We start from the raw sequence: 25,229 nt of genomic DNA on the forward strand, positions 1-25,229 counted from the left end.
GCAGATGTCATGTGACTCATGAGTCAGCTGAGTACTTCCTGGCCTCTCAGTGGTTACTGACAATGCCGCTTCTTGTTCTAGATCCAGGGAGCTCCCCGCTATGGCTGTTGGATGGAAACTGGCCTTGATCAGGTTAGTGTACCTTTTCTGGACCATTCCCACAAACTAGAAGACCTGCCATCACATATCATCACATGATATAACTCATAGTACCATTTAACCTGAACATGACATAGCATGGCTTAGCCAAGCATAGCAAAGCATCACATCACATCATATCACGTAACAGAAGCACAGCAGAGCATGATATCACCTGCTCCCCATCTTGGTTTGTTCCTTTTAAAAACAGAAATCCTCCAGTCCTGGAGTTGGTCCTCTTCGTGATCTGCACTTAACTCGGTGCCAATAGAAAAGACGTCTCTAAGTCTTGTGGAGATGCAAAGAAGCTCAGGTTGGGCTGAAGATGTAAGTCCCCACCTGAAAACAACCTAGAGTTTTTGAGCTGGTCCTTTGCATCCGTGGCAAAGTTGAATGTCTGTGTGAATTGGCACTTCTTCTCTGGCCTGTCATTTGTAGTCTCAATTCCTGTGTGCCATTTCGGGCCTGTCAGGCTTGTCTCTGCCTGGTTCCAATGAGCCCTTCGTTCCCTTGTGCACAAACACCTCCCCCCAACTGTCATCTTTTATGGTTTCAGCTGGTATTCAGTTGGAGATCCAGCTGGATGCTAGGCTTGAGGCCTAGCTGCTGCGGGTTGGATTGGAGTAGCCACGACTGGACTGGCTGCTCAGGTGATGTCCTGCAGCCAGCAACAGTCATGGAGCCACTGCTGGCGTCCTTGGTGTTGGTTCCACTGCCTCTCTATGTTCTCCAGATAGCATAGCTTGTTGATCACCCAGGACACTCCGTTCTGTGCACTGTTGCTGTTCTGTACTACTCCCCTCTGTTCACCGTTCCTTTCTTGTTGCAGTATCTGTGCCATGTAGAGGTTTGCCTCACTCTTGGGCTGAAGGACCAGCGTGGGCGAGGGGCCACCACCAAGTGAGTCCTTGCCCCTGTCGCCTGCCTTAGAATGGATGGAGCCTGAGGTGTGTAGAACACGGTCTTCCCTCGGTTGACTCCTCTCCTCATTAGGGCAGGTAAGTCTCTAGGAAGGGGTGTCGTTGTTATCCTTATGTCTCGTTCTGTTTCCTTGCGCACCGGCTGGCCTCACCGGCAGGCCTCACCATGGGCACTGGCCATCTGCTCCCAGTTCTGGCCAGTGGAGATGTCTGGCCAGCTCCCTCTTCAGTGCTCTGTCTGCTGGGCAGTTTTGAAGCTCCGGGCTTCTTCTTCTCGGCTTGCCGCCACCCCCTCGGCCTTCTCAATGACCTCTTGCATCTCCTGGTCCATGATGTCTTGCGGGAGGGGGGCTGCCGCTGACAGGAGCCTGACTCTCTTCGTGGTCTTCATCACTGTCTGCCATGCTGCGCTCGAGTGAGATGTTGACATATTGCTTGGAGCAGTATGGCCTTTCACCTGTTCTTTGGATCCTTGCCCAACATGGCTGATTTTATCTTGCAGGGAGGGTGTTGGAGCTGGCCTAGTTGATATCATTAATACCTCACTGAGGGAGGGCAGGATGCCACCTTGTTTGAAGGAGGCAGTGGTTAGACCACTTCTTAAGGAACCTGCTCTGGATCCTGGTGGAAACTGGTGATGGATAATTATAACCCAGTCTCCAAATTCCCATGGTTGGGTAAGATGATTGAGAGGGTGGTGGCTGACCAGCTCCAAGCGGTCTTGGAGGAAACTGGTTATCTAGACCCATTTCAAACTGGCTTTAGGGCAGGTTATGGGGTTGAGATGGCCTTGGTTGGCCTGATAGATGACCTTCACCAGGGAATTGACAAAGGTAGTGTGACTCTGCTGGTTCTTCTGGATTTCTCAGCAGCTTTTGATACCCTGGACCATGGTATCCTTCTGGATCACCTGAGGGATTTGGGGATAGGAGGATATTTGTCTTCAAAACAGGAGCTTCTATATTGAGTCCCTCAGGGCTCCATTCTGTCACTGATACTTTTTAACATGTACATGAAATCACTGGGTGAGGTAATGAGGGGATTTGGTGCTGAATGTTATCAATATGCTGATGACACCCAAATCTATTTCTCTTTGTCATCAATATCAGGAAATGCCGTTAGCCCCTTAAATGCCTGCCTCCAGGCAGTAATTGGCTGGATGAGGGATAATAAACTGAAACTGAATCCAAGCAAGACAGAGGTGCTCATTGTTGGGGGTCTTAATCTGCAAGACAGGATAGAACTGTTCTGGACAAGGCTGCACTCCCCCTGAAAGAACAGGTTCGTATCTTGGGAGTGTTCTTGGACTCAGGTCTCATCCTGGTGCCTCAGGCTGAGGCTGTGGCCAGGAGTGCTTTTTACCAGCTTTGATTGCTTCCACGACCCATTCCTTGAGTAGAATGATCTGAAAACACTACTGGACTACTGCAATACGCTCTATGTAGGGCTGCCTTTGTACGTAATTCGGAAACTTCTGTTAGTCCAAAATGCTGCAGCCAGATTGGTCTCATAGACCACATTATGTCGGTTCTTAAACAGTTGCACTGGCTGCCTATATGTTTCTGGGCAATATACAAAGTGCTGGTTATTACCTTTAAAGCCCTGAATGGCTTAGGTCTGGGTTACCTGAGAGAGTGCCTTTCTCTACAAGATCCCCACCACTCAATAAAATAGGAACATAGGAAGCTGCCTTATATCATCAGACCATTAGTCCACCTAGCTCAGTACTGTCTATACAGACTGGCAGCAGCTTCTCCAAGATTGCAAGCAGGAGTCTCTCTCAGCCCTGTCTTGGAGATGCCAGGGAGGGAACTTGGAACCTTCTGCATGCAAGCAGGCAGGTGCTCTTCCCAGAGTGGCCCCATCCCCTAAGGGGAAGGCCCTACTCACACATGTCATCTCCATTCAAATGCAACCAGGGTGGATCCTGCTTAGCAAAGGGGACAATTCATTCTTGCTAACACAAGACCAGCTCTCCTTAGATCATCAGGAGAGGTCCGTCTTAGGGTGCCACCAGTTCATCTGGTGGTGACCTGGGATCAAGTCTCCTCAGTTGTTGCCCCTAAGTTATGGAACACGCTCCCCATGGACATGAGAGGATTGTCTTCCTTGGAGGCCTTCAAGAGAGCCTTAAAGACCCCTCTTTTTAGCCTGGCTTTTAATGTAGGTACAATTTTTTTCTGGTTATTATGGGGCACATCGAAGGTCTAATTGGCAGTGGGGAAAGCCCTGTCATTTAAAGTATGAATGCTTCGTTGCAAACACCATTCTGAACAAGCAGTAAATCACAGTGGAGAAAACTCCCCATATAACTTGGGCCCAGCATATTGGTTCTGTAGAGGACATTTAAGAAGACATGTGTCCCATTTTACACATGGGGAACACTGACATTTGAGAAATGATTCTGTCAGTGTGTCTGTACCAGATAAATTACACACAAGCACTCCTTGAGACAGCTCCCCTACTCCCCCTTCACATGCACACAGAGAGATCAAATGCATAGGACATATTGGGCTCAGAAGAGAGAGGGAGAGACATCACACACAGAGACACAGGGGGCATAAATGCACCAAACACAGAGGGCATGAAGGGCAGTATGGGCACAGAGGGGACGGACAACATACTCTCAGAGGGCAACAGGCACAGAGAAGAGACATAGGCACACAGAGACCATTCAGAGAGAAAAATACATAGAAACAAATAGAAGCATAACTAATGCCCAGGGAAGATACACACACGGTGCACAGAAACACACAGAAGGTACAGTGAGAGAGTAGGGGGAAGACAAATACACACACACACACAAAGTAAGGAGGGAGAGAGCGTGTGCACTGAAGGTACAGAAGACACGGAAGGAATTCGCCCTCGTGAAGCCTGGCCTACTGTCTTCCAGACCTCTTCATCAGCTCCAGTCCAGCTTGCCTGCTCTCCCAGGTGGGGAAGAACCGTGGAAGTTGTTAGCAGGGTCTAAGAGCCTGTTCCAGGGTGTGTCGTGGGGGTAAGTGATTTAGAGCTTGCATTGACCTGACATTATATTTAGGTGTTTGTTCCTCAAATTTTGAGCAAGAAGATCCCTTGGAGAAGGGATAGATGGCTCTTGCAGAGAGGGAGAGGCTGGGTCGCAAATGGTAGGACAAATGGTAGAGAAGCTCCCCACCACTCACCAGGAGTATTTTCCCTCTGGGGCCCTGAGTGGGAGGGAAAGCTTCAACTGTGGCTAGGAGGAAAGAGCTGCTCAGTTTCTGCCTTTCAGGTGGATGCCTAGAACAGCCAGAGGGACCCAGCAAGAGAATAGGACTGAAGCAGGGGCGTAGGAATGTTGGAGTGGGCCCAGAGACAAGATTTTAAAATGAGCCACCCCCCCATTTATTTATTTATTTATTTTTTAAAAAACAGCTGTGTGCCACAATAGAACATCATCCTAAATTATTTTTTTAAAGGTTTTGTAAATTGTGGACGATGCAAGTCATTTATTGGTACTAGAGAAAGACATGCTGTTCGGGTAGCTCCAGGTCTTAACACTCACATCAATTTGGGAGGATGAATACAACCGAAGGAAGCCCGGGCGGGTGCATGGCTGGGGGAGTCAGTCACGTGACGTGCCTCTGCCCCCCCCGCAAGGCAGTGGGCCCTCAGACAACTGTCTCCCCTTGCCCTATTATAGTTACGCTCCTGGACTGAAGGGGAAGCACTCCTCCTGAAAGTTTTAAAATCCCTCCACCTCAGTATGCAAGAAGTCTAAGCAGCAGCAGCAGCAGGAGCAGCAGCAGCAGCAGGAGGGATGCAAACTAACGTGAGCCCGAAATAGGATGGCCTGAGCTTTAAAAATCTGAGGAACACTAGAAATGGCCGGGGAGACAGCCTGAGAGAGACCCACAGCATGCGACTTTCTCTTCCTCTAAAGCCCTGAACAGATAAAAAGGATTTGTTTGAATCCAGCCTTAATCCAGGAGGTCACATTTGGAGACAGACCTGCACATCCTACAGAGGAAATTCTGGCCAAACCCCACTCCCCCTATTCTTCTAAAGAACGGTTACCTCCCAAATTAGCTCCCTGACTAAGATTTTTGGACCAGCATTTGGATATTACTACACAGCACTGAGAAAAAAGAATTTACAGGTGAACCCTGTTATCCGCAGTGGTTCCATTCTCTGCTACAACCATCGATAAAGAAACAGCGGATAATGAGTCATCGCCTCAATGGGACTTGGGGATTAGGTTTCTGGTGGGGTGGGGAGGCTAAAACTAAATATCCATAGTAGCAATAGTAAAAGGGCTAAAATAATTGATAAATTACAGTAATTGATTTGTAATTGATAAATCTGTGTTTGATAAATTACAGAAACAAAGTGCTGTAGTGTGTTCCATGGGTCTCCAGCAAGGCCTCCAAAAGGCCCAATTCTGCCATTTTTTGACAAGAAATAATGATTAGTACCCCCCACTACCACCATTGAAAATGAGCCACAAAATGGCTCCTGTCCTCAAAACAGTGGCTGGAAAGGACCTTGGAGGTCCTTTCCAGTCACCCCCAAAACCTCTGATATGCAGAATTTAACCCTTTTTGTTCCACATATGATGAAGCTGGGTGTCAAATTACCCAACTGTGGATGTCAGATCCACAGATAGCAAGGTTTGCCTGTACCTTCCCCAAGCGGCTCAAATGCATATTCATCTCAAGTAGCCAGAGGCCTGACCAAATGGCTGTGCATTAGATGCTCCTCCTTGCTGGATCAAGGTTGGTAAGAACTGAAGAGCTGTAATATCTGGAGTGACTCTAGGGAGCAACAACAATAATGGGATACATAAAAGAGAACAGGCACTTTTCAAGGCACTTGCCCTTGTCTCGTCTTACTTTTACTCTGCAGTTTGGGGGCAGCAGCCACCGTGGCCCCTTCATCAGCTTCTTATATTTTTGCCCAGTGACTTTACCACCACACCTCAGAGGTTTTATTCAGCTTCAGCATGCCTTAGAATTAAATTAACTAAATACCATTCCCGTGAAGTACATTGCGTGCCAGTTTCTTCAACTGCTGAGAGCTGAGCTATTGTTTAATTCACTCCCAGCTGAAATAAAAGCTCTGATGAGATAAAGGCCCCAAAGAACAACCCACTCACTCATATGTGCCTGTAAATATTTGCTAATTGAGCAAAGGGACACCTGTTAAAGTGGCGATTCTCTTATATTTAGCACGGGGAGAGCAATTGGCCCTATCCGACCCCAGCACAGCATCCCTCCAGTGGCTGTTGCTGGTGTTTACTTTATGTTTCTTTTTAGATTGTGAGCCTTTTGGGGACAGGTGACCATCTTATTTATGTGGTGTGTGTTTTTCTATGTAAACCGCTTGGAGAACCTTGGCTGAAGAGCAGTATATAAATAAATAAATATCCGTACTAGTAAGCAGAGTTGCCAACCAGCATGAATTTAATCCTCCTAGTCAGCTGTGGGAACAGAAGGATGTAAGCCACAAAAATGCACTTCCCTGTTTTTGATAATAAATGGGTCCCCCCCACACACCCCTCAGAAGTATGGTACACTTTCAGAATGGGGCATTCTGCACATGCCCAAAGGCAGATTGCCCCTACTTTTAACAGTACAGCTTTGCCGGATCAAGCCAAAGTCCATCCAGTCTAGCAGTCACCAGCCAGATGCTTTTGGGAGGCTTATAAGCAGCACTTCAAAAAAGCTGCTTCCCCAAAAATCTGGCATGCCATGCTAATGAAGAAATTAACCACAACTGTGAGGCGGCAGGAAGGTCATAGCAATGCCATGCTTTTGTTGAAATCACTGTGAGAAAACTGTGTGACTTTCTGGAATACTAAATACCTTAGAGAACCTGTGCACTTGGAAGTTTCATCAAGTCCATGAATACCCAGTAACATAGACTATGCAAGTTACAAGAATGTCTGTTAAGTTGCGTGATACATTTTTGTTTTTTTTCTATGCAAGGATTTATAGTGTACTTTTGTAACTCTGGAATAAATTGAAATTTTAAAAGAGTTGCTTTCCATCAGAAGAGAAATGTACTCAGAGGCACTCAACCTGAGGTAACAGAACTTTTGGAGATTAACCTTACTTGTCAGACTGAGAACAAGGGTAAAAATTACCTGGCCAGACACGTGAGCACATCCATTCCAATAATGGAAGTTTCCAAGTGGATTCCCTTTACCTAGACATTGATCACAGCATTCAGAAACTTGCTTAGCCAGGTATAAACCTAAGTGAAACTGGGCATCTCACTACAGTTGGCACATTACCCAAAAAGTTGATTATACTGCATAGGAGAAGGGTATATAAAACTGGATCTCTCATCTTTGACCTTTTGCAGGAGGAGACGCTGCTTTCTTCACCCGGCAGAACCATAGCCACAGGGTGCAGTCTGTATTGCAGGACTTCACACAAACAGGGGAATACCAAGAATGCTGACATGAAACATACTGAACCAATTCTTCCCCTAGGGCCATCTCATTTCCTTGTGCGAAACAAACAGCTTATATAACCATAATTTGGCCCTACTAGAGTCCAAGAAGGGAGGGGCCTCTTGGACTTGGACTGGAGTGCTGGCAATGCAATGATAGAAGGCAAGTCAGACAGGTTTGAATAATAGATGGCACCCAACCCAGGGACACAGTTCACATCGGGTACATTAGCACAGAGAAGCACTGGTCATTATTTAAAGGAACGAACGGGAATGCTAGAGCAGGCACAGGAAAAACCCCTTATCTCATGATTTTTAAAAGGAGCTTTTTTTTAGCTGAGACAAATGTGCAAATCACATGCAAGCACTAGTGTGCATACAGATATACCATCAAACAGAACTTGCTGCAGTTTTTCCCTCTTACACAGCAAGACCAGCTTCCCAATGCATTCAGATTTACTAGTCAGCAATTCAGCCACCACACTAAGTTGTCTGCCTTGCTCCTTCCAGTCTTCTGTCTTCCAGTCAGCTGATTGCCTTTTAAATGTGTTTAACTGCAGCATTAATTGAAATGTTAATTCATCACTATTATTTTTTAAAGATCAGGGTTTTTTTAAAGCTGCAAAAACTACCTTACGAGTAGCTGGGTTTGTAACACCATAAGTACTATATAATCAGTATTGTGCACTTCTGGCACAGAGCATTTGGCAGACATGCAACGTAATAACAATGGTTTGAAACCCTGGGCAAAGCATATGAAGGATAAACATAGAGGAGATGTTGTGCAAACAGAAATGTTTCTTTTGGTTATAGAGGGAAATACAGTTAAGCATAAGATCAAAGATGCCATGTATATTGAACATCTGCAACCTACTATTAATGTTAGGAAAGAAATGAAAGAGGCAATGAAATTTATTGGTCTATAAAAAGGGTTAAAATTCTGTAGAATCTCCTCCCCACTCCTCTCCCCTGTTCTTGGATTGGTTATTTAGTTGCAGTTGCTGTATTTAAGCTCAAGAGCAGTTTCCAGCTGTTTGAGACAGAGCATTGGCAATGATGTTTTAGTATTGAAATGTGTTTGCTCATGTTTGTAAGATCTTGGTTTCATTTGTTTTTACTTACTTATGCATTAGAAGAGATCTTTAAAATATTGTCAAGATATATTAGTACACAGACTTGTTTTCCTTTTACCATTATTGGCTTTTTGCATCTTTTGGAGAAGAAAATGTCAGCTGACATACTGTGGAAAATTACTCAAAGTAGCCACATTGAAATTAAAAGGACAAGAAATATCTCTAAATAAATAAATAAAGGTAGGCATTGCCTAACTTGTGCTTTTAATTTCATCTACTTTGAGTAGTGGTGGCTGAATTTTTCCACTATAATAGCAGTTCTTAACTTGCTTTGTTCAATTTTGTTGCTTCATTTTGGAAAGCTCAGTTTTACTCAGTTTGCCCATAGCAGTTTGTCAGCACTTGAGCCTGCAGTGGGACCTGAACTGGAGACTAGAGAGATATCAGGTGCAATGGTTATGTGACAGGGGGTGTTAAAGGAGGCTTGGCTTCTTACCGTCTGTGCTGCACCCTATTTAGCTACTGTTTTCAGAAGATCTGACTTGGCTAAAATGGAGGGGGGCTTGTGGATTTCATTAAGGCCCCCTACCTTTCACCCCATAATTAGTGCACTGATCAGATGTATATACTCTCAGCATGTGCCCCACCCGACAGCTTTGGACAAAGAAAGGAATTGCAGGGAGAATGACCACATCAGCCAAGGAAGTTTTCTTACCCCAACAGACAAGAGTGGATCAAGTAAATTTCCCTGACTGCTGTAAAAGCTGTTCAACCAGGTTTGTTCACTGGTCTAAGCAAATAAGAAACCTGCTCACTTGCACAGGAGCTGGGCTTAACTCACAGTTGCCTTTAGTATTTTCAGCTACACTTGACTTGATTGCTTTGCTCTGGTCACTACTGATTCATAGAGGATTGGAAATTGTAGATAGCCCTGTTGATCCATAAAGGGGTGGGGGGTGGAATCTAAAAGCCACATTCTAGCAATATTTTTATTAGGACCAACTAGGATTGGCAACCCTCCCAGACTGGCCTCAAGCCCACCAGAATCTGCACTGATTGCTCTGTGACAGTTCAAAGCAATCAGGGAGAATTTAATGGCTAGATACTGTGGAAAAATATTTGGGGGGAGGGTGGAATCTGAAATAGTTTGAGTCAGAGTAAGATCCAAAATGACACAAAATCTTGAGCAGCTAACCTTCAACTACTTCAGATAGGACTCTTCAGAGAGAGGGAGAGCTGGGCCTGATGAAATTTTTATTATTTGTTGTATTAATTTATTTATTAAATTTCTATACTGCCTAACCCAGAAGCTCTGGGCAGTTCACAGGCCCCCCAAAAGTCTGTATCTTATAAAAGGCTTAAGACGAAGTCTGGAGGACTTATGCAGGGTTATGTTGTAAGGTCCTTTACAAGATGGTATGTGTTTCAATTAGCACTGGAGATGCAACAGAATAAACTGCCTTGCTTTTATATTTCTAAAAATGGGTAACAGTAATTATTGTTTCTTTTTCATCCCAGAAGCCCCAGGTGCAACCTGAGATCATGTTTAGTATCTAGTGAGGCTGATCAACATGAGTCTGCATAACTTCTCTTGACTCCATCTTGGGATTTTTATAAAATGCAGCCCTTGTGGGGACATTTCATTGGACCCCAAAGCCTCCCCACCTTTTGTTTGTCTTCTCATAAGCTGATGAAGGGCTCTTAAGTACTCAAAAGCTAGCTACTCGAAATTGTGTCATTTTGGTTGGTCCTCCTAATAGAAGCTATTACTGCGATGTGGCTTTTGGTTAAGGGACTGAGCAACTTATATGACCACAACTGAGGTCAGACTCAGACTAAAGGCCTTAGGGTAGTTTGACTTTTCTCACTTGCTTACTGTTGCTGCAATGCATGTGCCCAACACTTCCCATGTTCCCTCCTCCCAAATAAAATCTCTTCTGTTTCTTGTAAATCTCTCACAATAATTGTGCAATAATGGAATGCCCCAGATATACAATGACAGAAGTGGGTGGTGGTGGTACTAGTTGATGGCAGTGTTTGCATCTGTTTCACCGATTTCAAAACACTGAAATGTTTTCAGCTTTTAACGTTACTCCCAAATAGATGGCCAGATGTCTACAATTCTGATGACACTGTTGAAAAGTAGGACGATGGCTAGCATTCATCCTGAACCCAGAGCTCTTTTATTAGGATGAAAATGATAGCCTGGAGTTCCAATTCACACAATCTGGGTGGATAAGGGTGAGCGACAGTTCAGCATGGACAAAGGAATCAACCACCACAGGAAGGATACTTGAAAGAATCTAATCAGAACTGGCATCCACTAGCCCCTCACTTATCCCCTCTTCCCTGCACCAATTCTTTATTCTTGCAGAGTCATTTTATAAACAAGAAGCACTGTTTCCTCTGGCTAATGTGCCCGAGATCCCTGCTTCATTTTAAATAGAGATTTTCGGGGGGGGGGGGCGGGGGGGTTCCTTGTGTAGGATCCAAGGAACCTTCTCATTCATCTAGCAACTGAGAGTAGCCAATTGGCTGGGGAAGGGGTTTGCTATTACTAATCAGAAGAATGGGGTGGGGAAAGAAAAACTAACACATGGCAAAGAGAGATAAACAAGTTGTTCCCTGAAACCTGATCGCCTCTCAGTAAGAACTGCATAGCCTTATATAGTTTGGGACACTGAAGGCCCAGGGTGATGTCTGCATGTTGATTGGCTGCTAGAGGGTGTGTGTTTTGTTTTGGTTTTTTTGCTGTTACTGTGCAGATTTTGAAGAAGCTGGGTTGGTGAAACCAGGGAAGGAGAAAGCTCAGGAGTGTATATAAAAAGGGTTGGTGTTCCAGAGCACATACAGTACTTATTCGTCTGCATCCTCCAGGCTGGCAGGGCTGAAACGCTGATCATTTGTTTTCCATGTCTAGAATTCAAGACGCTGAAGGCTTGTTCCAGGCATCTGAATGCAGAACTGCCCCAATCCTGTAGAAGGGGGGGGGGTAGAGGAACTGACTGTAACAATAAATGGGGTGTGCAGACAAGGAGAGCAGAACCTTTCCCCATCTATGGCCAGAGTTTCTCTTCCTGTTCTCCAGCAATTTCTTCCTCAGCCAAGCTCCAGCACTGGAAGTGACCTCGGCTGGGGAGAAAGCATTTGGGGAGAAGGACTGCAGGGAGGGGATCAGTGGGGCGTGTTCACTGCACCTCACCTGAATGCCCCCTTTGCTATTAAAACTCAATTCCCGTCCCTCCACCACCACTTTTTTTGGACAGTTCAGGTAGTTGCATGTCTAAACACAAAGAACCGCTGCCACATCTAGTGGGCCTGAGATGGAGGAAGGTCAGTGGAAGAGGGTAGCTCAGGAAGCTGCCTCCTTGGGGGGCACAGAGTCTTGTTCCCTGCTCCCAATTGTTCAGCGTGAATGTTGCTATTGTACAGTTTGTGCGTTGGTGGGGGTGGGAAGTGGTTGGAAAGCAAACAAATTCCAATCTGGCATTTTGCCTTCTTTGTTTTTGGCAGCCATGAGTGTTACAAAAGCAATAAAAAGGTTTTCAAAACCCATGAGTCCACACTTTTCTCCTTCACCCCACCCCAACCTGTTTAAATATTTGTTATTTCTTTGAGACATCCAGTTACATATTCAAGTCAAAGCCACATATTTTTCACTATAATCAAAGCCCCATTCACAAGTTATGTTCAATGCACATACAAACTGTGTACAGTATACACATGTACAGATCTATATGCGTCCAGTTTTTCATGCATTATATTCAACACATATATAGTGGTACACTTCCTATCTGTGCCCTGTATTTGAGGGGGTCTGTATCTAGGTTCACTTTTAAATGCATGCAGGTACAGTCATTCACCCCAAAGCACGAACACATGAACAGACGTGTGTGCATGTGCAACAATGTTTGAGTAAGGTTTATGAAACACTGATTTTGAGGTAATAGGCAAGCCCTTTGGATATCCCCCATTGCATGTTTATCCCAGGTTAGTGCTAAATCTGTGATGTACACCCAGCAAGCGGTCTTAAGGGTGAACAATCTGAAAAAGAGTGCTGTAGCTCTGTATCCAATGCATGCAGCTCACCACAGCAGATTGTGAGACCATAGCACTAATCAGCTGGATGGTCAAAGGGGGTGGAACTTAATTATTTTGAGGTAAGAGGAAAGGAAAAGCTGGGCTAGGGATCCAGGTAACAGATGGACATGAGCAGGCAATGGGCTTCCCATGGTTCAGGAGTGGTACAGATGACCCTCCACCATGCAGATAATGACACATAAGCTTGGGCAATGCCCAGTTACTCCACTCAGGAGCCCAATTTGTTCAAGTCTTTCCCCTAAAACAAAAATGGGGAGATTATACTAATGGGGCTCTGTATGATAAAGCACTCATGTGGCGTACCCAGATCACATGTAGTGGAGGGGAGGGCCAGGAGCACTGCTCCTCCACTGTGCAAAGCCCCGTTGTGGGAGTCTAAGGCCAAATTAGACTGCTGCTGTCATTGCCACCTAGTGGCTCACTAGGTGTGGGTACTGCCGCTGCTTGTGCATCTCTCTGGATGGGAGCCAATATTCTTGAAGTAGCTCAGCATCTAAATTTAAGACAATTTTCCAACCATCAAGATCCTTTTGCACAAGCCTGCAAAAGTGAAAAAAGAATCCACAGGTAACTTATGTTTGCCAGCAAGGGCCCTCTTCCATACACCAGACAAGTGAAATATTTCTGAAACATTAAAAAAATTCTCTATGAGAAAGCGATACACTCAATCCTAACAGTTCGGATTTTTGTTCCTTTACCTGACACCCAGGTTATTAACACATGAATGGATAAAATATGCAAAACTCTGAAGAGAGGCAACTGGATCACGTACAGTAAGCGCTACATTGTCAAGAGTTTCTATTCTTCTTGCAAGTAATCTCCCCTTTAATTTCCATTTCCCTTCCCAACACCAACAGTCACTGGATCGATACTCAATACAAAGTTTACAGGCAACAGACAATGACAATGGGCTTGCATGTACCCCCTTTTAACTAGAAAGGAATGGAATAATCATAAATCTTGCTCTATTGTTAATTATGCTCAATTACAGGGGAAGCAGGGCTTTTACCCATTCTTAAAGCCAAACAAAATGGGTGTGGAATGGAATGGAAGCACGGCTGCCAAACTGTAGGGGAAGCAGCTTATGGCAAAATAACATCCCCCCAAGAGGCATGCATTCAATGGCTTATCCAGTCCTAGAGCATAACAGGCTCTATCATAACAGGCTATCATTAGACTGCTGTTTGGCATAGCAGTAATCTTTTTATCCAGTTGCAGAAATCTTCCTTGAGTTTGAAGCTAGCCAGATGAAATGATGGGATATGTGCAAATGTAAGAAATTCAGTCTCAGTAGCTAAAGGTACCTGTCTGGATTGTGTGTACTCTATACTACAGTATAATTCTTCTGTAGCTAAATTCTGTGCCCAGATAAGTAAATGTGATGCCAAGCTGAATTTTGCAGCCTATATGATGAATGCAAATGAAGCAGACACATATTTTTGCTTGGTTTGCATATCTTATTTTGTTGTTACCAGCTGCAGAAAGGAGTCATGCAAAATATCAACACCCTGCCCCTTAACCCTAAGAAATCTTGCAGCCTGTTCCTGGGTAGGTTTACTCAGAAGAAAATCCCATCAAGTTCAAAAGGACTTTGCTCCAAGTAAGTATGAAAAGCACCACAGTCTTACTCAGTTATCCCTCTGGCTTCTGAGATTTTGCTGCACATTGCCTACATCCTTTGCTTTCCCTGTCCTTGTACAAAATTGCAGGAGATATATGTTGGATTTTCTTCCTAAACACATCTCATTGGGACCATCCAGCAAAAAAGAAGCATATGTAGATCCCATTTGTTTTAGTAGGAGAGATTTAACTCGGGAACATAGGAAGCTGCCATATAATGAGTCAGACCATAGGTCCATCTCACTCAGTATTGTCTATACAGACTGGCAGCGGCTTCTCCAAGGTTGCAGGCAGGAATCTCTCTCAACACTATCTTGGAGATGCCAGGGAAGGAACTTGGAGCTTAGATGCTCTTCCCAGAGCAGCTCCATCCCCTAAGGGGAATATCTTACAGCGCTCACACTTCTAGTCTCCCATTCAGATGCAACCAGGGCAGACCCTGCTTAGCTAAGGGGACAAGTCATGCTTGCTACCACAAGACCAGCTCTCTTCCCGTGTACTTAACTCATAGAAACCGATGTGGAACTAAAAGGGTAATTTTGGCTGGATTGTGCCCAGGATCATTAAGGAACATTCCTGCTCTTCACACATTTACACTGATATACAAATGGGATCATCTCAGGAGAATTCCTGAGGTCAGTTTCCTCAGACCACATGAGAGAATAATGAGCGCTTATTCCTCCCTGCCTTTCTCCCCACCCTGGTTTTGCACCTTGTCCTGTTTATTCCTTTGGCCAGAACCAAAGCAGTTTAATTAAACTCTCATTGAAGCCAAAGGGGATGTTTTGCATTAATTACACAAACAGGCAGCCGCTCAAATAACACATTGTCCCATCAGCTCACACATGCCTCCAAAATGAAGACCTAGGAACACTAACACTCAGCACAAGAACGTTCTTTCATTGCAGGGACAAGAAGATACATATTAGGAACAATAGAAGAAGATACACATTATGATTAACAATAGTCATAACAGACATTAGAGGTACAGTTTCCTCTACCCATTATGGCTTGAACCTACCATGGGAATTGGGTTCAAAGCCAACAGTCTACAGTTTCAAAGGCCAAATATGGAGAGAGGAAGGCAATGCGGCCTTCATGCTGGCCTTCATGCCTGGTGTCCCAAAAGTTTCTGAAAGTAGCAGCAAACTCTGCCATTCCAGGTGGTGCACTTTAGTCATACGGCCTTCTGAAACAAAAGGCACATGTTACTCCATTACTGCTTCTTAGGTTCTCACATGAAAGTGTGTGTGTGGGGGGGAGAGGTAGAACCATCTAGGGACCATTAAACTCAAGTCCAGGTGTTGTGAATGCTGAGAACCTTGAGTGATCCCTTACTGCTAGAAGATCTCAGAAGTGGCTTTATGACCACCTGAGTTCCTGTCCTTCGGATTTGTCAGGGTTAGGGTCATGGGTGGCCATATTTGAATCCAGACCTTTCAACCTGGGGTTCCAGAGGTCAGTGGCTTGGACTGGAAATGCAAACAGTAGCCACTGTTCTTTTGACAAAGCAAAAGGAGGAGGCACATATTACAGTCAAATTCTAAACATGCTGAAACAGTGGCTATTGGCCCTGCCATTCTAAGTCTGATGAATGCAGACCACACAAGTGCAAAAATGAAACAATAGCTTGAAATATGTCTTGTTATTACAGTAAGTATATATTAAGCAAGAGCTTCAAGGTAAGGGCATCTGACTTCTAAAATAAACGAGTATTATGAGAAATGAAGATTCATATTATGATCTTGTGGTAGCAAGCATGAATTGTCTCCTTTGTCCTTTTTGCATTTGAATGGGAGACTACAGAACAGAACAGAACAGAACATTATTACGGTGATAGACCAATATACAAGAAATACAAACAATGCATCGTGTAAATAAAATTTAAAAAGAAGAGAAAAATATATAAACCACTTATGAAATGCATTGCTAAAGATCAGATCGAGTTTTGCAGATTATAAAACAAAACCTGGCCACTATATTAATAATTTTTTCATCTGGGTTAAGTAATAAAAGCTTCAAATAAAAATAATCAGTGTCCTAAAAACTTAGACAATAAGGGGGAGGTTAATCTCAAGCGGGCTTCCTTAAAAAAATCACAATGTAAAATTGAATGTGTACTGGTCTCCACTTGGCCAGAACTGCAAGAGCAGAGGCAGGCAGGGAAAGGGATGCCCATGGGAGACTACATGTGTGAGCACTGTAAGATATTCCCCTTAGGGGATGGGCCAGTCTAAGCGGAGCAACTGCCTGCTTGCATGCAGAAGGTTCCAAGTTCCATCCCTGGCATCTCCAAGGTAGGGCTGAGAGACGCTCCTGCCTGCAACCTAGGAGAAGCAGCTGCCAATCTGGGTAGACAATACTGAGCTAGATGGACCAATGGTCTGACTCACTATAAGGCAGCTTCCTATGTTCCTATGAGCTCATTACTTATGAACTTCATCACAAATTCCATATTCCCTTTTGTGCCTGAGAAGAATCCACATAGCTCACTAGCAGGGGCGTAGCAAGGTTGTAGTGAAGCTCAGCTCATGAAGTAAAGAAATCTTAAATGAGGCTGAATAGTGGTAACAAAAAGCATAGTAAAATTTATGTGTATACACACACACACACACACATTTTACTATTCCTTTTCATATAAAAACCTATGTGCCACAATAGAACATCATCCTAAATTATTTTTTTAAAGGTTTTATAAATTGTGGATGATGCAAGTCATTTAATGGTATTAGAAAAAGACATGCGGTTCTGGTAGCTCCAGGTCTTAACACTCACATCAGTTTGGGAGGATGAATACAACTGAAGGAAGCACGGGTGGGTGCGTGGCTGGGGAAGTCAGTCATGTGACTTGCCTCGCCCCCCGACAACTGTCTCCCCTTTCCCTATTATAGTTACGCCCCTGCTCACTAGGTTAGATCTCAGTTGTTGAGAGGTATAGAAATAAGCAAAAATTAAATACATAAACAAACAATACCATGCAAAAAAACATTACTAATGGAGATCAGTTGTTTCTAGAATCATTGTAGCATGTGAACAAAAAGAGATGCAAAGGAATTATCCCAGAACATATGACAAGAGTACATTAAGGTGGTATTTGTGTGGGTGGGTAGCAGGGGGAATGTAGGTGTGAACACAAAGTATGTAATTTAAGGGAAGAAAAATATATTCAAAATGTCTTTAGGAAAGTTTAAATATAAAATCTTAAATGGTTTTAGATTTTTCCCGCCCTCTGTGGGAGTTCAGTGGTTTACACTGCTAAGTGCTGGCCCGGAGCTGGTCTTGCTCTTAACCCTTTTCCTTTTGGAACTGAAAGCACTAGGCTGCTGAGCCACTGTTGAAATCCTGGACTGCGGGATCCAGAATCATGAGAATTACTAACTTTGAATGTGCCCCGTGTGGGCCATCTGCATATCTGCCAACATGTCCCTATTGTCCTATTCACCTGAATGGGAAAATTGGGACATCATCATCATCATCATCATCATTATTTTGATTTCTATACCGCCCTTCCAAAAATGGCTCAGGGTGATTTACACAGAGAAATAATAAATAATTAAGATGGCTCCCTGTCCCCAAAGGGCTCACAATCCAAAAAGAAACACAAGATAGACACCAGCAACGGTCACTGGAGGTACTGTGCTGGGGGTGGACAGGGCCAGTTACTCTCCCCCTGCTAAATAAAGAGAATCACCACATAAAAAGGTGCCTCTTTGCCAGGTTAACAGGGGTTAGACATGTTGGCAGCTATGCATCTGTACATTGCCGTGACCATTCTTGGCACCCTGCCTCCCTGGGAATTCACTCAGTAATGGGGTTCCATGAGATTGCCCTCCAAATTGACTGTCTTACCTGGTACTCAACATGAACTCATTCTCAACTGTACCATCACCTTCGGCCTACTGCTTTTCACCTGCCCGCCCACACCTTAACTAGACCTACTTACCATGGCTAAGTATGATGTGGGCCAGCATCACAGATCAGCCAGGTTGGGCATGGGCCTGAGGGACCACACCCAAGGGACCACCCAGCCACCCCTGAAGGAGGAGGAGGATGTGTGCTTCTAACCACCACTGGTAAGTCTGCAGAAAGCTGATCAGACAACGATGGGTGGTAGCAGTGACAGCTCTCCCCCCTTTAGCACACTGTGCTATTTTGATTTCCCAGATGTCACAGCCCCCTGACTCAATGACAAGGGGCCCACATGCTGAAGAAGGAAGAGATCTGACATCTGGTTAAGCTTCCCAGAACTGGGACTTGCTAGTTCCCCCATGGTGCCCAATGCCAGGGAAAGCATTAGGCACCATTAGGAGGGAGAAGGCACTGCACATCCTGGTAAGATGAGGTTCCATGAGCCACAGAAGGCTCCAGCACAAGGCTTGAGAGTCCTCACTAGCTATCATTGGTCTTGGCTACGGGTCTTGGGAATTAACCACAATGTGCCATGGACGCACCAGGTACAAATCCCTGTTCAGCAATGAAGCCCACTGGGTGACGTTGGGCCAATCAGCATCTCTTATTATTTCTAACTTGCTTTACAAAGCTGTTGTGGAGATAAAAATTGGATAAACCATCCTGGTCTTTTTGATAAAAGGATGGGAAACAAAAGTAAGTTATATGGATGTCCAATCACAAGTCAAACACATAGGTATATCAATCTATTCCAGGACTTTTGGACACACTGTTCTTTGATGCAGTAGAAGGGGAAAATCCTTCCCAAACTATGACAATGGTATATTTGATAAGGCTGCTTATTGTCCATTTCTTTCCAGAGTTATAGAAATAACATCTCTGAATTCTAGGACTGCATGCTAAAGCTGGCTTTACTATGATATTATCAGAATTTTTACTGGAGAAACGTGAGTCAGTTGTGGTAATAACCTCCAGTGTTAGTTCTAGCAGTAAACCAATGATAAAGTGCAAATGTGAATGCACCACCAAAATTATCCTCCAAAACCTTTCCATTCACCTCAGAAAAGAGCAGGAAGGAATAATTTTACTGAACAGATATCCAGTTGTGAAACAAGCAGAGCCTCAAATCCCTTTTACTTAAGACAGAGAAAAGCAAGTGTGTGTGTGTGTGTGTGTGAGAGAGAGAGAGAGAGAGAGAGAGACTTTAAAAAAAACACCCCCACTATATAACCACTAGTTCTTATTTGTTTTTGGTCCCTCCCCCCCCCCCCCGGTAATTCTGGAGATGCATTGTCATGGAGCTTCATGTTTAAAATGGGGGCTTGTTTTCTGTTCCTTACCTCCTACCGAGGGGAAAAAAAGAGGAGTTCCGTGTGTAGAGGAATTCTGCCTCCTCCTTCCTTCTCCACCCTCTAGGCACATGAAAGCTGCTGAACAAACACAGAAATCAGAGATGATTACACTCTGCTGGAAACCTGATGTGCTTCCGTCTGGCTGACCCCGTTGCCAGAGACTTACATAAGCAGCTGGTCCTGCTCAAGATCCTTAACCAAAAAGATTGTGGCCACCGTGCAGAGTGCTGAGATGGAACAGTTGTCTACCACAAAAGCAACCCCTTCCCTTTGCCCTCCAGGACCCATTCCTGTAGACAATGTGCTTGTACCCCTTATATGTGTTCAGAGAAGATGAATCACATTCATCTTCCTCTTGCATGCAACATGCATGTCTATTCCTTATTGGTATGAAAGAATAGACATGCATATTGTCTATATGCAATATAGACCCACAACCCAGCACCTGAGGGAGGCAACTGCTAAAAATCCAGGAGCCCCCACACCCAGACCAACTTTGAAGTGTAACCAGTTCTATTTCAATATATATGTTGATGGGACACGTATGTGTGGGACATGTATGTTTTTGGGCAGCTGACTCAGGCACTTATTGGATCACTTATAATTATGCAGAGCATTTACCTGCTTCTCCACAAATGCTCACATAATGCTTAAAAAAATATAGGACTAGTATAAAGCTGGCTTATCTCTTTCAGCAGTGCTTCATTGTTTGAAAAACCTTTTCTTGTTTCTTTTTGCTTTGAGAGTTTTGTACTCCACTTGATCTTCCTTCTGGGTTCACTTCTTTTTAACACCACATCTCTGCATGTTTGTCCCTACAGCAGCACTCTCCCTGCTGCCCCACCATAATTACATGTGTATAGATATTACATCATATTGGAAGGATCACCATAGCACTAAGTTGATCCCATTGCTCTGAAAAAACCTAAATATCTTACTCCTTCTTGTCTTTAGATGAATATGCCATTATGAGACTGATGTGGCCTTCACTGTATTTCAGCTGGAGACCATGGTTGAGTGTTGTACTTTTTCTCTTCTGCTTCTCCTTCTCCTTCTTCTTCTTCTCTGCCAAAGTATTGCTAGAATCTGAAAATGAAAAACAAAAAAGCCACATGTTTACTTACTCAAGTCCTGTTGGGTTTGCTATATCAATGGGAAATGGGGCTGCTGCATCTTTGGAAAACCTGTGAGCCACCCAAGGAAATTCTTTGATCTTGTGCCTAGACTTCATATACCTATATTTCCTGAACCTATAGGATGAGTTCATAATTTACATTTCCCTAAAGACAACAGTTACTATAGCCTGAATGCATGAAACTGCTTGTCTCAAAATAGTATCTGTCATTTCAGACAATATCTTAAAAATAAGAAGCATGTAAAGATAGAATTTGTCCTCTGTATTTTTCCTTAATATAAGAACTAATAAGGAACTCATTTATAGGAAGGCTTCTCATACTCTTCACCACTACCACCGCACTTCCCCAAACACATATTCTGTGCCAAGGAAACTCAGTTCTTTCATTCCAAAAAAGATCCAAATCAAAGTTATACTGGCTTTTCTGGTAGGCATACAGAGCTGACCTTACCATGAAGCATCATAAAATAGTTACTTCAGGCATAAGAGAGGGCACTGTTTTTCAGTCTCAGATCACTTGTCCGTCTGTGTGTGTTGGTTGTTCTTTTAAAAAAAGGAAAACTCCAAGTCGTAAGCAATGTATATGACCTTTTGCTTGAGATGTGAACCTAGCTAAAGCCTGTAGTATGTACATAGCCTCATTCACATTGTGTCCATGCCACTAACAGGTTAAGCCAATAATGGGTATGCCCTGTGCTCTGCTATGTGGATGGAAAGCATTTTTAATCACGACCCAACAATTTATCAAAAACATCTGCTGCTTTCAATATGGAAAGAGCTTTGTAGTTCAGATTTCATGGCACAAATGAATTGGGGGTTTCCTCATGGTGCAGTGAGGAAATGACTTGACTAGCAAGCCAGAGGTTGCCGGTTTGAATCCCTGCAGGTATGTTTCCCAGACTATGGGAAGCACCTATATCGGGCAGCAGCGATACAGGAAGATGCTGAAAGGCATCATGTCATACTGCGCAGGAGATGGCAATGGTAAACCCCTCCTGTGTTCTACCAAAGACAACCACAGGGCTCTGTGGTTCCCAAGAGTCGACACCGACTCGACGGTACACTTTACCATTAAGCAAATAACTATCTAACAGGACAAGCGGTCATCATGACTGTCTTTGCCTTTTCTTCCCTATCCTCCTCATTTCACTGTGGGGAAAAGTTAAAGTATACACTTTCCCCCTTTTGTCCAGCACAAGCTCCATTGAGCTGGGAGCCAAGTCCTGAACATAGCAACCTCTCAAAGCACCTTGCTCTCTCATGGTGGACTGTTGCTAGGGCTGTCATCATCCCTGTTTTATAGGTGCTAAAGGCTGCTTATGTAACAGCCAGGAGATTAGAGGGGAAAGTACACAAGGTAACAATGCAGATCTTGAGTGTCACACTGGGCTGCAAAACCAGGAAACCAGTCAGCTTGCACTTACAAGTCAAGTCAAATTGCACTTATTTATTTAGCACATTTGTATACTGCCCACTACCAAAGTCTCTAGGCAGTTTACAACATTAAAACCAACCAATAAATTTTAATTCAAATTTAAAAGCTACCCATAAAAACCACAAAATAACTAAGAAGCTTGGCTGAAGAGATGTGTCTTTAGTTGTTTCCTAAAAGCCAGCAGGGATTGAGCAGCAAGAATCTCAGCAGGAAGTGCGTTCCACAGCTCTGGGGCAACTACGGAGAAGGCTCTCCTTTGTGTTGCCACCAGGCAAGCTGGCAGCACCCTCAGACTCCCTTGAAGATTTTAATAGGCAGCAGTGTTCATAACAAAGAAGGTGTTCTCTTAAATACCCTGGGCCCAAGCTATTAAAGGCTTTAGCGGTAATAACCAGCACTTTGTATTTTGCTTGAAAACCTATTGGTAGCCATTGTCGTTCTTTTAAAACTAGAGTGATATCGTATAGTGACCAGTCTCCCCACCCTGTAATGAGTTAACAGGAAGTGAACCCTTGTCTTGACTGACAGTCTGGTGAACTCCAGGGCTCAACCAATCAGTCGACAAGGTGGGTGGGAAATGAGAGCTGCAAGGGGAATTCTGGGAAGAAGAAAGGAAGTCTGTGCTGGGAGCATGGAGCACATGCAGCAATGGAGTTTGCAACAGGATAACTGTAGATCCTTGTAAGACAGGATTGTCTCCACCCCAAAGCCCACCTGAAAACCAACTTGAAATGGGTCTACATAATCTGTTTCATCCAAGACTGCCTGGAGTTGAAAAGCCATCACCTTGGCCAACCATGGGAGATTGGAAACAGGCCTATATTGCTTAACTCTGAAGGATCAAGAGTAGGCTTCTTCAAGAGAGGTCTAATAATTGCCTCCTTTAAACAAGGAATCATCCTACCTTCTCTCAGAGAAGAATTTATGATCTCAACCACGCCCTCTCCAACAATCTCCCTGCTTGATAATATAAACCATACTGGACAAGGTCAAGGGAGTAGCTGGTAGGATGCACAGTTCCAAGAAGCTTGTTCACATCGTCAGGAGTCACAAACTGCAACTGATCCAGTATAACCACACAAGAGGAGTTACTGGATACCCCCCACTAAAGACTCTGCATCATTAGGGGAATCCACACTGTTCGTGTGGCTCGAATATGAGAGATTTTGTCCATGAAAAACTCATTAAAAACTTCACAGTGGTTGATGGCTCCAAAGCCAGAGTGGAAGGGGCCTGTATAAGCCCCCTCACCACCCTTGACCATTCCTCTGGACACGAACTTGCAGATGCAATACATGCAGCAAATAATTCTGTTTTTTGCTGCACATATTGCCAGAGCATAGATCTTCAATTTTGCTCTGTGCTGTAATCTGTTGGATTTGAGTCGAGTACTTCACCATTTGTGCTCTAGTCGTCTACCTAGCCTCCTCAGCTCCTGCAATTCTTCCATATAGCATGGAGCTAATTTAGAAGTGGGTCGGAGATGATGCTTAGGAGTGATCAAGTCTACCACCCTAGTGAACTCATTATTCCAATTTTCCACAAGGGTGTCAAAAGATCACCGGCACAGCCAACAGTAAAACACTCCAAGGTTACTTGGAATCTTATTGGATCCAATAGCCTCCTTGGGCAGACCATCCTAATAGGCCCGTCACTCCTGCAGAGGTGACTAGCAGCTGCAAATTGAACCTTCACCAGGTGGTGGTCCATCCAGGACAGAGGGGAAATCGTAGGAGTCCTCACCCATAGAATACCTCCCTGATCAGAGCGTGTTCATTTGCTAAGGAACATTAATTTCAAGGCAGCTGAATGCTTTTACAGTATGGCATGAGGTCCATAAGGATTTTCTACAAGAAAGTTGCCCCTTTCTACTACAACACCACGTGGGTAAGCTTATAACATTTAGCAGCTATAGTACTTTTTAACAAACATGCAGAATAGATTTCCATGTACCATAATTGCACATACATACATTGTGTGGTGTGTACACAGCACATAACTTCTCTGGGAAACTGCAGTTATTGTGGCCACCAAGCATTTCTACATGCAGCAAAACGTGCACATATGATCACAGATTAAGATTTACATACAGCTTGCATATTATTAACTACACAGAAGTTCAATTACTAGTTAAACCATAGGAGTAAGAATAAATAAGCAGCTCTCACAAAGGAGAATTGGGGTCCCTCAAGGAACTATATGTTGTTTAGCTTGTTCATACATAATCTGGAGTTGGGAGTGAGCTGTAAAGTGGCCAAGTTTTCAGATGACACAACACTGAGGATTGTGAAAAACCAAGAGGACTGCAAAGAGCTGCAAAAGGAACTCTTTATAATGAGTGAGAAGGCCAAAAAAAAGGGTGCGTCACTAAGTGACAAATAATACATGATGCAGCAAAAACTTCCCTTTTACACTGATGACTCTGAAATGACAGTGACAAACCAGGAAAGAAAGAGATCTTGAGGTTGCGATGAATAACACAATGAAAATATCAACGCAGTATGCAGTGAAAGAGACATTCCATGACAGGGATCATTAGGAAACGCTCTAAACCAAAAATGACTCTCACAAAGCGCTCATACAAATCTAGGATGTAGTGTGCTTAAGACTATGTGCTTAAGACTGTCAATGTCTCTGCTTTAAGAAAATGCAGCTGGGAAGGAGGCAAGGATCCAGATCAGGACTGTGGTAAGGAGTATGATATCGTTCTGGATGGGAATATCAGAATTTAAAACAGAACTATCTGCCTCCTAGAGGAGTCTAAAAACAAGAAGCTCTCTAGACACAAGTGTGATAGTGTGGTTGTTTCAGTCAGTGAGGCTGTTCTCACAAACAGCCTAGCTCAGCATAACCCTGGGCGAGGCTACTCATGTAGAGCACCAGGATCCATAAGGATCCTGGGGCTCCCGCCAAGCCTAACTCCTCTCCCAAGCCCAGCTGTTAACTGTGGTTAAGGGAGCAAGGATCGTGTGCCTCCACGGAGTCCAAGGAGACACAGACAGGCGCCTAGAGTGCCCGTCTGACAGGAGAATCCCCCAGGCACTGCGCTAGGCATGAGGTGCTTTATGGGATATCACAAGGCTGGGAAAATGGGTCCCGGCCTCGGTTGATCAGCACTACTGGGAGTAG

The 25,229-nt window shown here is 44.1% G+C and overlaps 1 protein-coding gene and 1 long non-coding RNA gene across 9 annotated transcripts in view; one reads left to right on the forward strand and one right to left on the reverse strand.

Moving 5' to 3' along the window:
- RGSL1 (regulator of G protein signaling like 1) overlaps positions 1–25,229 on the reverse strand; it is a 218,724-nt gene that overhangs the window by 186,267 nt on the left and 7,228 nt on the right. For 5 of the 8 annotated variants that reach the window (XM_053250702.1, XM_053250703.1, XM_053250706.1 and 2 more), the window contains exons 2-3: positions 20,469–20,616; positions 19,519–19,608 (exon numbers count right to left, since the gene is read on the reverse strand). In XM_053250702.1, the coding sequence (XP_053106677.1) occupies positions 19,519–19,600 (82 nt within the window). In that variant the 5' untranslated portion in view covers positions 19,601–19,608; positions 20,469–20,616. Of the gene's footprint in view, positions 1–19,518; positions 19,609–20,468; positions 20,617–25,229 lie in introns of those variants that run through there. The other 3 variants (XM_053250710.1, XM_053250709.1, XM_053250705.1) reach the window with 2 other exon arrangements.
- LOC128325191 (uncharacterized) lies at positions 87–5,617 on the forward strand. The gene is made up of 5 exons (XR_008307301.1): positions 87–132; positions 968–1,136; positions 2,168–2,339; positions 3,952–4,056; positions 4,723–5,617. It is a non-coding gene; the product is annotated as an uncharacterized LOC128325191 (long non-coding RNA).

The sequence above is a fragment of the Hemicordylus capensis genome, chromosome 4, assembly GCF_027244095.1.
Source record: "Hemicordylus capensis ecotype Gifberg chromosome 4, rHemCap1.1.pri, whole genome shotgun sequence".
In the NCBI taxonomy this organism is placed as follows: Eukaryota; Metazoa; Chordata; class Lepidosauria; order Squamata; family Cordylidae; genus Hemicordylus; species Hemicordylus capensis.